Source organism: Dipodomys ordii, unplaced genomic scaffold, assembly GCF_000151885.1.
Source record: "Dipodomys ordii isolate 6190 unplaced genomic scaffold, Dord_2.0 Scaffold23, whole genome shotgun sequence".
Classification (NCBI taxonomy): domain Eukaryota; kingdom Metazoa; phylum Chordata; class Mammalia; order Rodentia; family Heteromyidae; genus Dipodomys; species Dipodomys ordii.
This window is the reverse complement of record NW_012267239.1, coordinates 6070905-6084224: the sequence shown is the minus strand read 5'-3', so window position 1 is coordinate 6084224 and position 13320 is coordinate 6070905. Positions and strand designations below refer to the sequence as shown.

At 64.5% G+C, this 13320-nt stretch overlaps 1 protein-coding gene across 1 annotated transcript in view; it reads left to right on the top strand.

The window, feature by feature from the left end:
• The first annotated feature begins 2945 nt into the window (after positions 1-2945).
• The window catches only part of Kiaa1671 (KIAA1671 ortholog), a 58102-nt gene continuing 47727 nt past the window's right edge, over positions 2946-13320 (top strand). Inside the window, exons 1-4 of the mRNA XM_013014282.1 lie at positions 2946-4468; positions 5936-6011; positions 7889-10423; positions 12032-12166. Coding sequence (XP_012869736.1) covers positions 2946-4468; positions 5936-6011; positions 7889-10423; positions 12032-12166 — 4269 coding nt within the window. The remainder of the gene's footprint in view (positions 4469-5935; positions 6012-7888; positions 10424-12031; positions 12167-13320) is intronic.

Here is a 13320-nt window from a genome sequence, read left to right as displayed (position 1 = left end):
CCAGCTCCTGCCGGGCTGTCACCGTCCAAGTGGAAGGATGGGAGGAGCTGGGTACGGAGGACCCAGGGATAGTGGACATCACGTGGATGGGTGGATAGCGAGACCCAGCCAGGGGCCCCCCGAGACCCCATCTCAGCCCATCAGCCGGGTGTGGCAGCTCACACCTGTCGTCCCAGCTGTGTGGGAGGCCCAGGGGGGAGGATCGCTGCCGGAGGCCATCCCTAGACGAAATGCCGATGCTCCCTGTGAAAGAAAGAAGGCCTCCGAGGGGGGGCCCAGAGGCCTGGCTCCCGGGGTAGAGCATCTGCCTAGCAGACGGAGGCCCTGGGTTCAGAGCCCAGCACTGCACTCGTCCGGGCATGCGTGTGCAGGCCGTGGCGGGGCCCTGCCGCCGGCCTCCACGCCGTGGCCTCCGTGGCGCTGTCCCCTGTGCGTCACGGATGTATTTAGCAGGAGGAGCGAGGCCAGCCCGGAACCGGCAGCAGCTGGCCGCGCCGCGCGTGGGCCCCTGGCGTTCGGCATGAACATATGCCAGGCTCCCAGAGGGGGGGCGGCGGGCCCGTGGGGAGGCCGTTCCCGGGCACAGCGCCATCCGGTGGGGGGGAGGGAGGCAGGGGGTGCCAGAGCCCCAAGACCCCTCCCCGGAGATGCAGCCTCCCCGTGGGCCGGGCTCCTCAGGGCTCTGGGGTTGTCTGCGGCCCTGACAGGCCTGGTGGGGGCACGGGGGGGGGTCAGCGCGAGGGGGGGTCAGCGCGGGGCCCGCGCGGTCTCCGTGGCCGCCCCTGCGCCCCGTGCCGCCTCTCCCGAGCCCGGAGCGCCCCCTTGTGGCAGGACGGGGGCAGGCCGGCCGGGGCGGCTCTGCTGGGCAGCGCGTGCTCGGTGCCCGGCCGGCCGCACAGCTCGCCCGAGGCCCCGGGGCAGGACTTGGTATCTTCCCGGAGTGGAGCTGGCGGGCGTCACCCATCCACTCATCCATCCACTCATCCATTCATCCGCTCGCGCGTGTGCGCCTCCATTCATCAGTGGAGCATTTGGTGATGGGAGGGACAGTGTCCCAGTAAACGCTCCTCCCGATGCCGGAGCTGTGGCCTCCGCATCTGGGAGATGAGTCCGCATCTGGGAGGCCCTGTCTGTCTGTCTGGCAGCCGAGCAAGGGCACCCCTTGAGGGGTCCCTGGGGGGGGGACCGCCATCCCCCCTTCCCGACTGTGAGTGAGGACCCTAAGTGTGCAGTGTAGCAGCCGTGTGTGTGTATGTGTGTGCGTGCGCGCGCACGGTGTGAGGCTGTGTGTCTGCAGAGCGGAAGGAGTGTGCGTCTCGGAGCTGGAGTCGGTGCCAGCGGCCGCGCAGAGCCGGAGCGCGCGCTCACCGTCTGTGCCCGCCCTGCCGGCAGGCAGTCAGGGGACCGAGCCGTCCCCGGTGCCCCCCAGCCCCTGCTGTGCCCCGGGAGCGCTGACCTGAACTCCCTCCGCCTGGCTCCCCGTGTTCCCTGACCCCCGCGTTCCCCTGCTCTGGTAAGTGGGGCGCCGCCCGCTCGGGCCGGGCGTGGGGCGCGTGGTGCCTGGGCACTGGGGGCACCGCTGGCCCTGCCAGGCGGCTTCCCCAGTCCCCCACGGCAGGTCCCCTGGGCTGGGAGACTCCCCGGGCGGCGATCGGACCACACCCAGCTCTCCGGTGCCCAGGCCGGTGCTGGGCCCGGACGCTGGACGCCGTGGTCACCAGCCGGGGACTCCGTGGATGGAGCCCTCCTTGCGCAGCGTCTCCGGGCTGTGTCTGGGCTGGGGGGAGATGGAATCCGTCAGCATCACAACATAAAAATATCCCACTCCGTCTGCCTCTCCTCCCGCAGCCCCGTGAGTCAGAGCTGAGGCTGGGCTCAAGGAAAACCCCTTCTCCTTTCCCCGGGCACCAAAGATGGGGAGCTGGGGAGTGGGGGCAGCCGGAGCTGCGGGGGGGCATGCTCAGTTGTCTGTCACATTTTAGGAGCAGAAGAGACTTAGAAATCCTGTTCCCAAAGGCAGGACTGAGTGGGTCAGGGTTGGAGGTGGAGTTTCTGCTGTGTGATTATGGAAATGCTGGGCCATCTCTCTGGCCCCCTTTCCTCCGTCCCCCTCTGTGAGCCTGCGCTGGGGGACCCAGAAAGCAGGGCAGCCAACCCGAGATGGTTCAACACCTGCAGACATAGAAAAGTTGACAGTTCGCTGGGCGCCGGTGGCTCACGCCTGTCATCCTAGCCACTCAGGAGGCTGAGATCTGAGGATCGCGGTTCAAAGCCAGCCCGTTCAGGAAAGTCCATGAGATCCTGATCTCCAATAAACCACTAGAAAACCAGAAGTGGTGCTGTGGCTCACGCAGTAGAGCGCTCGCCTTGAGCTGAAGAGCTGAGAGGACAGTGCCCTGAGTTCAAGCCCCAGGATAGACCAAAAAGAAAGTGACAGCTTTTGTTTTGTGAAGTTTGGAAGGATGGAGGAGGGAAGATGGGAAGCGGAGGGGCAGCCTGGTGGGGCGTGCGGTTGGGGCCTATGTATGAGCTACCAGACACCCTGGGGTTCCAGAAAAGCCTGCTTCACATTGCTGTGTGAGCTGAGGCTGGCCACTCACCTTCTCTGTGCTGGGTGCTCTAGGCAGGGAAGGAGGCTCGGCAGGGATCTGAGATGTGGGTATGGAGTAGAAGAACAAGTGCATGCCCCCCTCCCCACATTATGTGAGGAGAGTACACTTCCAGCATAGAGGCGGACCTGGGTTCGAATCCCAGGTTGCCTCTTGGTTGCTGAGCCTGCTCAAGCCCTCTGCTTTGCCTCTCTGTGCTGATTCCTGCTCTGCTGGACTGGAAAGGCCTGGAGAACTTGGGTGCCTGTGGGAGGAGGCTCCCCCCCCCCCGGCTCCCAGTCAGGATCCAGGGCCCAGGGCCCAGGGCCCAGGCCTCGGGTTCCATCCCGGGCCTGCATGGCGGTGGCCTCTACATCCCTGTTCTTTCTCTTTTTCCTTGTGGGTGTGAACAGTCGCCTGTCCGCTTGTGGTGTCCTCGGAGCCCATGGGTCTGCTGCGGTCGCCATGGTGGAGGTGGGCTCTCTCCTCACGGCGGTGCCCGGCCTCCACGACTTCGCCAAGGACGAGGCCCTGAAAAGGACGTACTTCTACCCGGCCGGGGACCCCGCCAGGACCCCCTCGGCCTGCATCCTCAGGACCCCCGCCCGCTGCTTCCCGCTGCCTCGACTGACCCCCAAACCCTTCTCCAAAGAGCAGGGCCTCCGCTGGGGAGCCCCTGGCCCGTCCAGGCCTGGTCCCGCCGGGGTCCCCCAGGCAGCCTCGCAGGGCCCGGACGGCAGGATGCCCAGCCTGGCCGGGCAGGAGGTGGGCGGCGGGGAGGCCGCCCGGGCCGGCTCAGCCTCCCCTCACAAGGCCTCCGATCTGCGCCTGGACACCCACATTGCCGGTCCCCCGGTGGGGACGGGCACCGGGGAGCCATGTCTGGGGACCCGCGCAAGTGTCCCCTGCAATCCTCCCTGCAGCTCCAGGCCCCAGCTGGCCACCAAGCCGGCCTTGCCCACTCACAAGCCCCCCGGGAACCTCCCCCGGCCGGCCTCTCTGTCCCTGGACGCCAGATTGGCTGACCCCCAGCACGAGGAGGAGGGCCATGCACCTGGGCCCCGGCTGCGACCCAGGAGGAGGCCCGTGTCCGCCGTCTTCACCGAGTCCTTGCTGCTTCCTGGGCCAGGCCCGGGTGGGGCAGCCCTCGGGGGGAAGCCGCCCCCCGCCCCTCCCGAGAAGACCTGGGTCAGGAAGCCCCGGCCCCTGTCGGTGGACCTCACAGGCCGCTTCGAGAGCAGGGAGGTCCTGCTGAGGAGGGGCGCCGGGCCCGAGCGCCGGGCCACAGAAGGGGCCAGTCCTGAGCCCACAGTGGACAGGCCAGGCACCGTCCCAGCGGCTTCTTCCCGGCTGGACCTGGACGCAGATTTCTGGGAAGTGGCCAGGAAAATCCAAGACCGGAAGGAGAAGATGCTCTTGAAGCAGGCAGAGGCAGACAGCCCCAGAACCCGAGGGGGCCATGCCAGGGCCATCTCGGGAGGAGACCAGAGTCCTCAGGAAGAGAAAGACCGGCCGGACCCTGAGCCCGAGAAAGTGCCTGAGTCCCCTCCTGTCTGGCTAGGAAGAAGCCCGGGACCCGCCGAGGCCAAGAGCAAAAGTGCTGACCGGGAGGCCTCCGTGGGGGCAGAGTGGGTGCCCATGCGCAGCGTCAAGAAACGTCTGAGCCTGTTTGGGGAAGAGAGGGCCTTGGCGCCGGCAGCAGGTTCTGAAGCCACCGTGGCCACCCCCGAGGTTCCGCTGGCAGCACCGAAGTTGGCGAAGGCAGGTGTGAGTGTCCAGGAGCGGATCAAAGGCTGGGCAGCTGAGAGTGCCGAGGAGAAGGTGGAGATCAGGAAGAGGGCGCTCCAGGCTCGGCCGAGGTCAGCCGATTTGACCAAAGTGTAAGTGCTGACACACACACCCTCCGTGGATGGTGTGGGAACCGATGAGCAGAGCCTGGGTAGCCTGGGTGACCCCCTGCCTGCCTCCCCTCCCCGCCCCTCCCTCCACGTCCGAGGCCTTGCCTGGGAGTAGGCTGAGGACTCCCAAGTTGTCCAGGATTAAAATGCCAGGAACCCGGGCCTCCTCAGCTGCACTCCAGGGCAGCCCATGATGTGCTAGCCAATCAGCAGATGAGCCTGTAATATGCTGGCCAATCAGTGAATAATGCTGTGACATGCTGGCCAATCAGTGAGTAAGCCCATAAGATGTTGGCCAATCAGCAGCGGAGCCCACAGTATACTGGCCAATCAGTGCCAAAACCCCTAACACGTTGGCCAAGCAGGGAGTCCTGTTGGTTGGCGATGGTTCTAAGCCTGGCTGGCCTCTGCCTCCCCTGCCCTGTTTCCCTGGGTGTCCTCCCGCCCAGGAGCAGTGTCACCGCATAGTTTGTTCCGGGAGGGGCAGCCTGCAGGGCCCACGTCAGACCCTGTTAAAATCACACAGGACCACCCAGTTCTCCCACCCCCCCTGACCCTCCACGAGGCCCTGCCTCAGTTTCTCCTGGGAAGGCTAATATTTTGGTAAGTTTTTAAAAGCACCGCTGAGCTCAAGACGGCAAAGACGCGGAACCTCTGTCCTGGGGACCCTTTGCCACTGTGCCTTGTGTGCCCGGGGTGGGGGGGGCAACACATGGGATTGTGTGACAGATGGGGAAACCGAGGCTCCAGAGTGAGCTCCAGCCTCTCAGCCCCACGCCTCCCAGGAAGCTTCTTCAGCCATGTACCCCAGAGATTCTAGATCTCTCCCCCCTCCATTTATAACTGGGTCAGATGAGACAGACACTGGCTTGACCCCGGTCACCCAGAGTGGCAGGGACAGCACCCCCCGACATCCCTCTGCCCCCGTCCCGTCTCCGGCCAGTGTGCAGACCAGGAAGAGTGGGCGTCTGGCCGGGCCCAGGGTTGCTAGGGAGAACCATTCATTATCTCTCCCCAGGCATCTTTAGTCTCTCCCGGACGCCTCCACGTAGCTATTAGGGTCACGGGTAGCCTCGTATGGAGGAGAGTGGGAGGTGCTAATTATCCCCAGTTTATAGAGAAGGAACTCAGGTGAGGTCACACGCCCCGCCGAGCTCCCACAGTGAGAAGCAGCTGGGACCGGCTCCCCTGAACCCCCGCGGGTATCTCCCCCGGGGCCAGCCCAGGGTCCCTTCCACGCCAGAGATGCTCTGCTTACGGTAAAAAAGGGCACCGCCTTCTTCTCCACAAGGAAATGGGGGTGGGGGTGGGGCAGTGTGGTTTATGGACATCCTGGTATCTTTCTTTCTCCCTTGGGCCCCTGAGCTCCTGGAGATCTTTGGGCTAAGGGGCCTCACAGCTTCTGGTTCCATCCATCCATCCACGTATGGACCTTCATCTCTGTCTCAGGTTTTCAAGTTCGGCTCCCAGCAGCGAGATCAGATATGAGAAATGTGCTGCGCTGGGTGGAGAGCGGAGAGAAAAGGTAAGCCGTGGGTATTTTCCCACCGCTTGGTTCCCAGGGTGAGGTGATTCCTGTGGACAGAGAGCAACTGTGACCTGGGAGACCTCACGCCGACTCTCGCGTGAATGAGAGGTCACCTCTTCCTTCCACGTTGGGACGCTCTCCCTCCTGGTGTCAAATTCTGTCCGCAAATGAAACTGTCGTGTATTTCTCTTTTCTGTGTGCAAAGAAGAGGAACGAGGCCGTGTTAGGAGCTCCTGTGTTGTTTTGATTTTTGCCACTACTGAGGTTTGAGCTCCAGGCCTTGCACTTCCTGGGTAGGCGCTCTACCACTTGAGCCACGCCACCCACTCGTATTTTTGCATCAGTTATTTTCAAGGTACAATCCTGCTTTACCCTTGGGCCAGCCTGGGCTGTGGTTCTCTTCCCCGTGTCCCCGGGGATGACAGGCTTATGCCACTGTGCCCAGCCATGGTGCTGCTCTCAGAGCTGAGCGGACAAGCACATACCGCCATGCTCAGTCATTGGTGGAGATGAAGTCTCTTGAATTTGTGATCACCAGATGGCTCACAAGCAGGATCCCTGACCTCCCATCTCCCAAGTAGGTACAATTACAGGCTTGAGCTACCTCTCCCGGCTGAGCTGCTGTTTTCATTACACCACTAAACCTTAGCTTTAGAATGTTCTCTCCTGTTCCCTTCTTAATGATTGTTTAATCCTCACCTCAGTTTGCCCATCAAGAGAAAGGAGTTGAAAATATTTCTCTCTTGCCTGTTCAATAACAAAGAACTTGCAAAATAACTGCTTGGTATAACTGGTTTGTGGTTGATGTTTCGGCAGTTTAAATTCTTTTTTGGGCAGCTTTATTAGCCGGGAGCAGGTGGCTCACACCTGTAATCCTTCCAGGGAGGTGGAGATTCGGAGAGTTTGCAGTTCCAGGCCAGGTAATGAATGAAAGATCCCATTGCAACAGCCTGGCCCGTAGGCACGTGCTTGTCACCCCAGTGACGTGGGAAGAATAAATAGGCAGATAGTGATCCAGGCATCTACACAGAGTGACATTTAAAAACAATACAGGAAAAAAGGACTGGAGGCGTGGCTTAGCAGAAAAGGCCTCCCCCCTGCTTCCCCATAGGGGCGTGGCCTGCCAAGGGACTTCCATGTCCAATAGGGAGCCAGCCATGAGTTAAGGGCGTGGCCACTACACAGGGGTGTGGCTTCCTTCTGGGCGTGATTCCTGCAGGTGTGGCCATGCAGATAGGACGTGGCTTTATTGTGGGGCGTGGCTCCAGCCGGGCTGTGGCCATGCAGATAGGGTATGACTGTGGCAGGGGTGTGGCTATGCAAATAGCTGGCATGGCCCAAGTGGCAGAGTACCTACCTGGCAAATGCCAAGGCCCTGAATTCAAAACCTAGTAAGTACGGGTGGGCGCTGGTGGCTCACGCCTGTCATCTTAGCTTCTCAGGAGGCTGAGATCTGAGGGTCGAGGTTCAAAGCAAACCTGGGCAGGTAAGTTCGTGGGTCGCTTATCTGCAGTAAACTACACAGAAAACCGGGGGTGGTGCTTTGGCTCAAGTGGTATCCTTGAGCCAAACAGGCTCAGGGACAGCGCCCAGGCCCTGAGTTCAAGCCTCAGGAACAACACAACAAAATGCCAGACCTAGCACTGTCTAAGTAATCAAAGAAGTTATATAGGCAAACGTCAGCCATTAGATAAAATGCGATGACGTCGCTCAAGGCCTGCCGCATTGTCACCTGGCCCCGAGCCCTCACCCGCACTCCCATGCGGAGCCTTTGGTGTGTTAGGGGCTCCTGGTTTTTGCAGGAAAAGCAACCATTTCTGCCTCCAGGCCTCTTCCTCTCTGGTCCTCTAACACTGCCGTGTGCTCTTCCCCAGCAGAAGATGGAGAACATCCCCACCCCACGAAGCCCCTGGAAGCCTGGGGACCCCCAGAAGGCGTCCAGACAGACAGAGTGCCACGCCGGCTCCAGCCGGGACCCGGACAGCCCTGGGCAGGCTTCTCGGGTCTCCCCTGAGGGCGAGGGAAGCTTCCAGACGGTGTGGGCCACTGTGTTTGAGCACCACGTGGAGAGGCACTCGGTGGCTGAGCAGGGCGCCCACCTCCCAGCCTGCCTCTCGAGTCCCAGATCCAGGCCTGAGGGTGGATCGTGGCTGCGCAAGGACCCACCGGCGGGCCAGGCTGCGCTTTCTGACTGTGTTCCCGGACCGTGTCCCGCGCCAGCACCGGAAAAGCCGACGGTGGGGGACAGCCGCGGCCAGGCCCCCCTCCCCAAGCACCCGGCCAGTCTCCCCTGGGTGCAGAGGGTGGAGCCCAGGCTGGACATCGTGCATGCCATCGGGGACAAGGCTCACAGCGAGGCAGTGGCCACGGCTGTGGGGGACAAGGCGCTGACCCTGCGCAGTTCCAGGCCCCGGCGCTCGCTGCAGGGCCGGCGGCTGACCCAGGAGGTCAGCCCCGCTGCCCCCGAGGACGGGCCCGAGGCTCCGGTGGGCGCCGTGCACAGGGCCAGTTTGATTTGGGAGGCTCGAGGACAGGAGAGCATCGGGCCGAAGCTTGACTTCCAGGAGCCCGGGGCCGCCCCAGGGAGCAGTTGCTCGGCACCCAGGTGGACCGGCGGGGCGGGGGCACCTTGGCACAGTACCGCGGTGGCCCGCGCCCAGGAGCCCTGCTCTCGCCGGGACATCTCCACCAAGGTGGCCCAAGCCACCCCTTGGGAGGCCCAGCGCCAGGGCCCGGACGGGGTTGGGCACAAGCCTGGAGCCGACCGGGCGCCAGCTCAGGGTGGCACCCCAGAGCCTCTGGCCTGGAGCAAGGACCAGGCCTGTGAACCCCAAGCTCGAAGACATCCAGAGACCAAGGAGCCCCTCCCAGCTGCCTCGGAGGGCGACCCTCCGCCGGCCTGGGGGCCAGAGCCCGGGGTCAAGCTGCGGAAACCCCACCCCGGGGACCCCAAAATGGACAGGTGGAGGCGGCGGACTCTGCCCCACGACACCAAGTTCGATGTCTTCCACTTCCTCCCCCCAGAGAACTCGCACAAAGCGGAGCAGAGACGAACAGGCCCCCTGTCCCCCCCGGCGGGCGCCCCCCAGAAGCCCCCGGAGCCGCGGGGGGTGACCGCAGGCCCCTCGTGGTCCCCCGCCTCGCCAGGGCCCCTGGGGTCACCCGGCGAGCCCCCGGCCACGTTTTTTGCCGTGACCTACCAGATTCCTGATACTCAGAAGGCGAAGAGCATGGTGAAGTTGGGGCTTGAGAACTTGCCGGAACATTCTCGAAAAACAGCCCTGGCTGCGTCCCCTCTTGCTTTCCCTTCTGCTGTGGTTTCTCCAAGTCAGGAACAGCCCTCGGGGCCCCCGGGCAGCAAACCCCGGGCTCAGGGCAACGGAGGCGACCACGCCACCACGGCGCCCAAGGCTAAGAAGGCCACGGAGCGTCCCTGGTCCGTGGGGGACGGGGTTCGGGACTGGGCCGGGGACAGGCCGCTGGCCATGGGCGCTCTGTGGATACCCCCGGGCTTGCAGGACGGCTCTGCACCCCCAAACCCCAAGAAAGACAGCTGGCATCAGGGGACCCCGAGCACCCCGAGTGGCCCCCAGGCCTCTCCTGACCCGAGAAGCCAGTGGCAAGCCGGCGGGCAGCCGGGCAGGAGGAAGACCAACGTGATCAGTGACACTTTCCCTGGAAAAGTGAAAGATGCCTACAGGCCCAGCGTCCTCGACCTTGACGCCCTGATGGCCGAGTACAAGGCCAAGACCGCCAGCGCCGCCGGCCAGCCCCGGGCCCCGCCGCCCAGCCCCACGGAGGAGGCCGGCGCCTGGCCCCCGGAGAGGCCGGCCCGGCCCGGCGGCGTGGCTCCCGAAGCTCGGGGTGCCTGGAAACGAGCCAGCGTGGCCCAGATGGCAGACAGTCCCACCTTTGGCCCCAACAAGCCGCAGATGGGGGACCCGGGGCCCCCCAAGTTCACCTCGCCCTTGTGGGGCCCGCCCCTGTCCGTTCCCGCCCAGGCCGCTTCCAGCCCCCCGAGGAAAGTCTCTGCCCTCACCCAGGAAGGACAGGGCGCGGTGGCGACCATGTCCCAGAGCCAGCCGGCCGGGGCGAAGCCCCCTGGCGGGGAGGATGCGGCCAGTGGGACCCGGGTGGCCCCCAAGTCACCCCCCGCCATCACCCCACGGACACCCAGCAGGCGGGGGCAGGGGGACGGCCTGGCCCCGTGGAGCGGCCCCCCGAGTGAGCCCAGAAGACCGCTGGATGTGAAGGGGGCCTGTTCCGAGAAGGGGCCCCCTGCCAGGGTCCAGGAGGCCGCGCAGAGGTGGCCCGAGCAGCCGAGGGGGAGGCCCGGCCTCCCCCCAGAGCGGCCCGAGGCCCAGGCGGGGCCGTGCCGGCGGGAGCCCCCCACTCCGGACAGCCAGCCGGTGAGTGTCCAGCCTCTCAGGTCCCCCAAACTGTAAAGCAAGTGGAGGGGCCTGCTGGGCCTCTGCGGGTGGGGTGGGGGGATTGTAGCGGATGGAGGGTTCAGGTCCCGCGGGACGCAGCACCCGCTGCTCATTGGCCAGGTCTCCACGTGTGACCATGGGGGCGCAGAGCTGGTGGGTCTCGTTTACTAAGAGAATCTGAAGCCGGGCACAGCAGTGCATGCCTGTAATCCCAGCTACCCAGGAGGCAGAGATCCGGAGCACCGCACAGACCAAGTGTGGTGGGCACAGCAGTGGGCTCAGGACGGAGGTGTCTCTAAAGTCGGAAGTTGGGGGCGGTTGGGATTCAAACCCGCGTCTCCCCGGGCAGAATCTCGCCCTCTTGTCCCGAGTTGAGCAGAGGGGGAGGCTCATGCCTCTGGCCTCCTGCGCGGGGTCCCACCCTGCTCCGGGGTGCTGTCCTGGGAGCAGACGGAGAAGGAAGAGAGCCTGGAAATGGGTCCCTGGGCCCAGCCTCTCACTCACCAGGCCTGCCCGCCGCCTGCCGCATCTCCCGGTAGGAGCCCAGGCCCAAGCCCTCCATCCGCGATCCTCCTCTCTCTGCCTTCCTCACAGCCGGGATTACAGGGGGTGCTGCCCAGCCCGGCTTGCTGACCGAGACGAGGTCTGGCTGGCTTTTCCTGCAGGCTGCCTTTGTCTGAGCCTCTCCTGCTCTCTGCCTCGTGGGCTGTTGGGATTTACAGGTGTGAGCGAGTCTCCCTGCCCGGCCCACCCTCACTCTTGGGAGAGGGGTTCTGAAATCATGCCGTGTTTTGGGAGTGTACATAACCAGAGACCCCTTCCTTCTCTTCCTCCCTCCCTCTCTCTCTCTTCTTCCCACCCTCTCTCTCTCTCCCTCCCTCCCTCCCTTCCTTCCTTGCTTTCTATCACCACAGAATTTTCTTCCCCTCCCTCCCCACAAAGGCTGTGTGGGCCGAGTGGCTGGGTCCTGGGTGGCAGGTGAAGGGGACACGTGCGTGTGCGTGTGTGTGTGTATGTGTGCACGCGTGTGCGTGCCAGACCTCACCCGCCCCCACCGGCTGGAGGCCCCTGTGTGATTTCTGGGAGCTTCCAAGAGCCAATTCTTGGGCTGGAGATCTCTGCTAGCTACAGACTTCCACCTGCCTTTCTATTTTCTTTTAAAAATGTTCACATGATGATGCGTTTTAGACAATGCCGGGTTTAACCCCGGAAAGCCTCTGTGTGCTCTCTGTCTCTCTCTGTCTGTCTGTCTGTCTGTCTGTCTCTGTCTGTCTGTCTGTCTCACGGTGCCAGTCCTGGAGCTTGAACTCAGGGCCCCACGCTCTCACTTGGCTTTTCCACTCAAGCCTGAGGCCACAGCTCCATGTCCAGCTTCTCGGTGGTGAACCTCATGGTAAGGAGGGTGGCTAGCACTTGTGGGCCCCCCTCCCCACTGTGCCAGGTGGGGAGAGGACCTGCCCCCTCACGTGGCTGGCACAGGGAGGTTGAGACGCTCTCGGTGGTCACACAGCACCCAGTCCCGCAGGCAGGCACCTGGAACCCGGCCCGCAGGCGGGAGACCCACGCGGCCCTTTCCTGTGTTCTCAGGTGTCCCCGTGGGATGTGGGCCGCGGCGGCGGCCCCCGGGGCAGTGAGCAGCCCCTCCGCACGCTGTCGCCAGGGGCTGCCGGACCCCGGAGGAGCCAGAGCCTCTGCCAGGACCAGCGGGCTGTGCTGTGCGTGGTGAGTGGTGCCCGCGGGCGCGTGGCCGTGGGCTCGAAAAATCCTGGCGTCCTGGGGCCGGGGGAGGGTGGGCAGGCCCGTGGGACGGGGTGGGGGACCTGGCGGCGCTCTGGGGGGAATGCCACCCCAGCCGTGGGCAGGACCTGCAGCTCTGCAGCCTGAAGGTTCTGGGTTCGAATCCTGGGCCTGGTTGTTTCTGCGTCTTGGAGATTCTGCGCTGAGCCCGCGGACGCGGCTCCTGGCTTGGGCTGTGTGGTGGGCCTGGCACGGGGGGCGGGGTGGTGGTGAGATCACCGTGGGCCTGGTTCTTCAGGGCTCCGCGTGGCGCGTGGGGGGCCGTTTCCCGGGCAGCCCCTGGCCTTCATGTGCTCAGCTGTGAGGGGCGATCGTGTCCACAGCGCTGACCAACGTGGCGGGGGCCGGGGGGCTCGGCGTGGTCCCCCACACCCCCAGCGGCTTCTCCCCACGTTGCGGTTATTGCCTGGTTGTGGTGTGGTGTCCGGTCCCCACTGGCCTCTGGCTTGGCTCTCGCCGGGGGGCCAGGCTTGATGGTTGGTTTCTAGGAAGCGAGGCTCCTGGGGGTTGGGGTGAGGCCAGGCCGGCCACGTCTGTGACCTCCGGGTGGTGTTGGATGGAGCCTTCCGTCCTGTGCCCTTCCAGCTCCGCTGCCTCAGTTTCCTGCCCCTGGCCTGTCCTCGGAGCCCCAGGCCGGCCCTTCTCTGACGGTGCTTGAGCTTTACTGTGAAGGAAAAGGTCAGGGGGAGCGAGTCCTCCAGGCCCTGGCTCCTCCCCCTGCCACTCAGGGGCCCGGGGAGGCGGGGCTTGCCGTGGCCCCTCCCCCAGGCCCCAGAGCCCCGCCCCTTTCCTGAGCTCCTGGGAGGCTGGGACTCCTGCCTGCAGTCCCGGGGGCGGCCACGAGGGGCGCTCTTCCCTGCGCCTGCAACGCTCCTCCAGGGGCTTAAGAGAGGTGGGTTCGAATCCCAGCTCTGCCATGGGGCAGGCAGGCACCTAGCGGGGCTCCTGGAGACGCAGTTTCTCCTTCCACAAGGTGGAAGTGGTGCGTGTGGGAGCTGAGCGAGGTCCCCTGGTGGTGAATGCTCAGTGCTGCAGCTTCGTGGGTGCATTTGCTTCCGGTCCCTGCCCCTCCCCCTCCT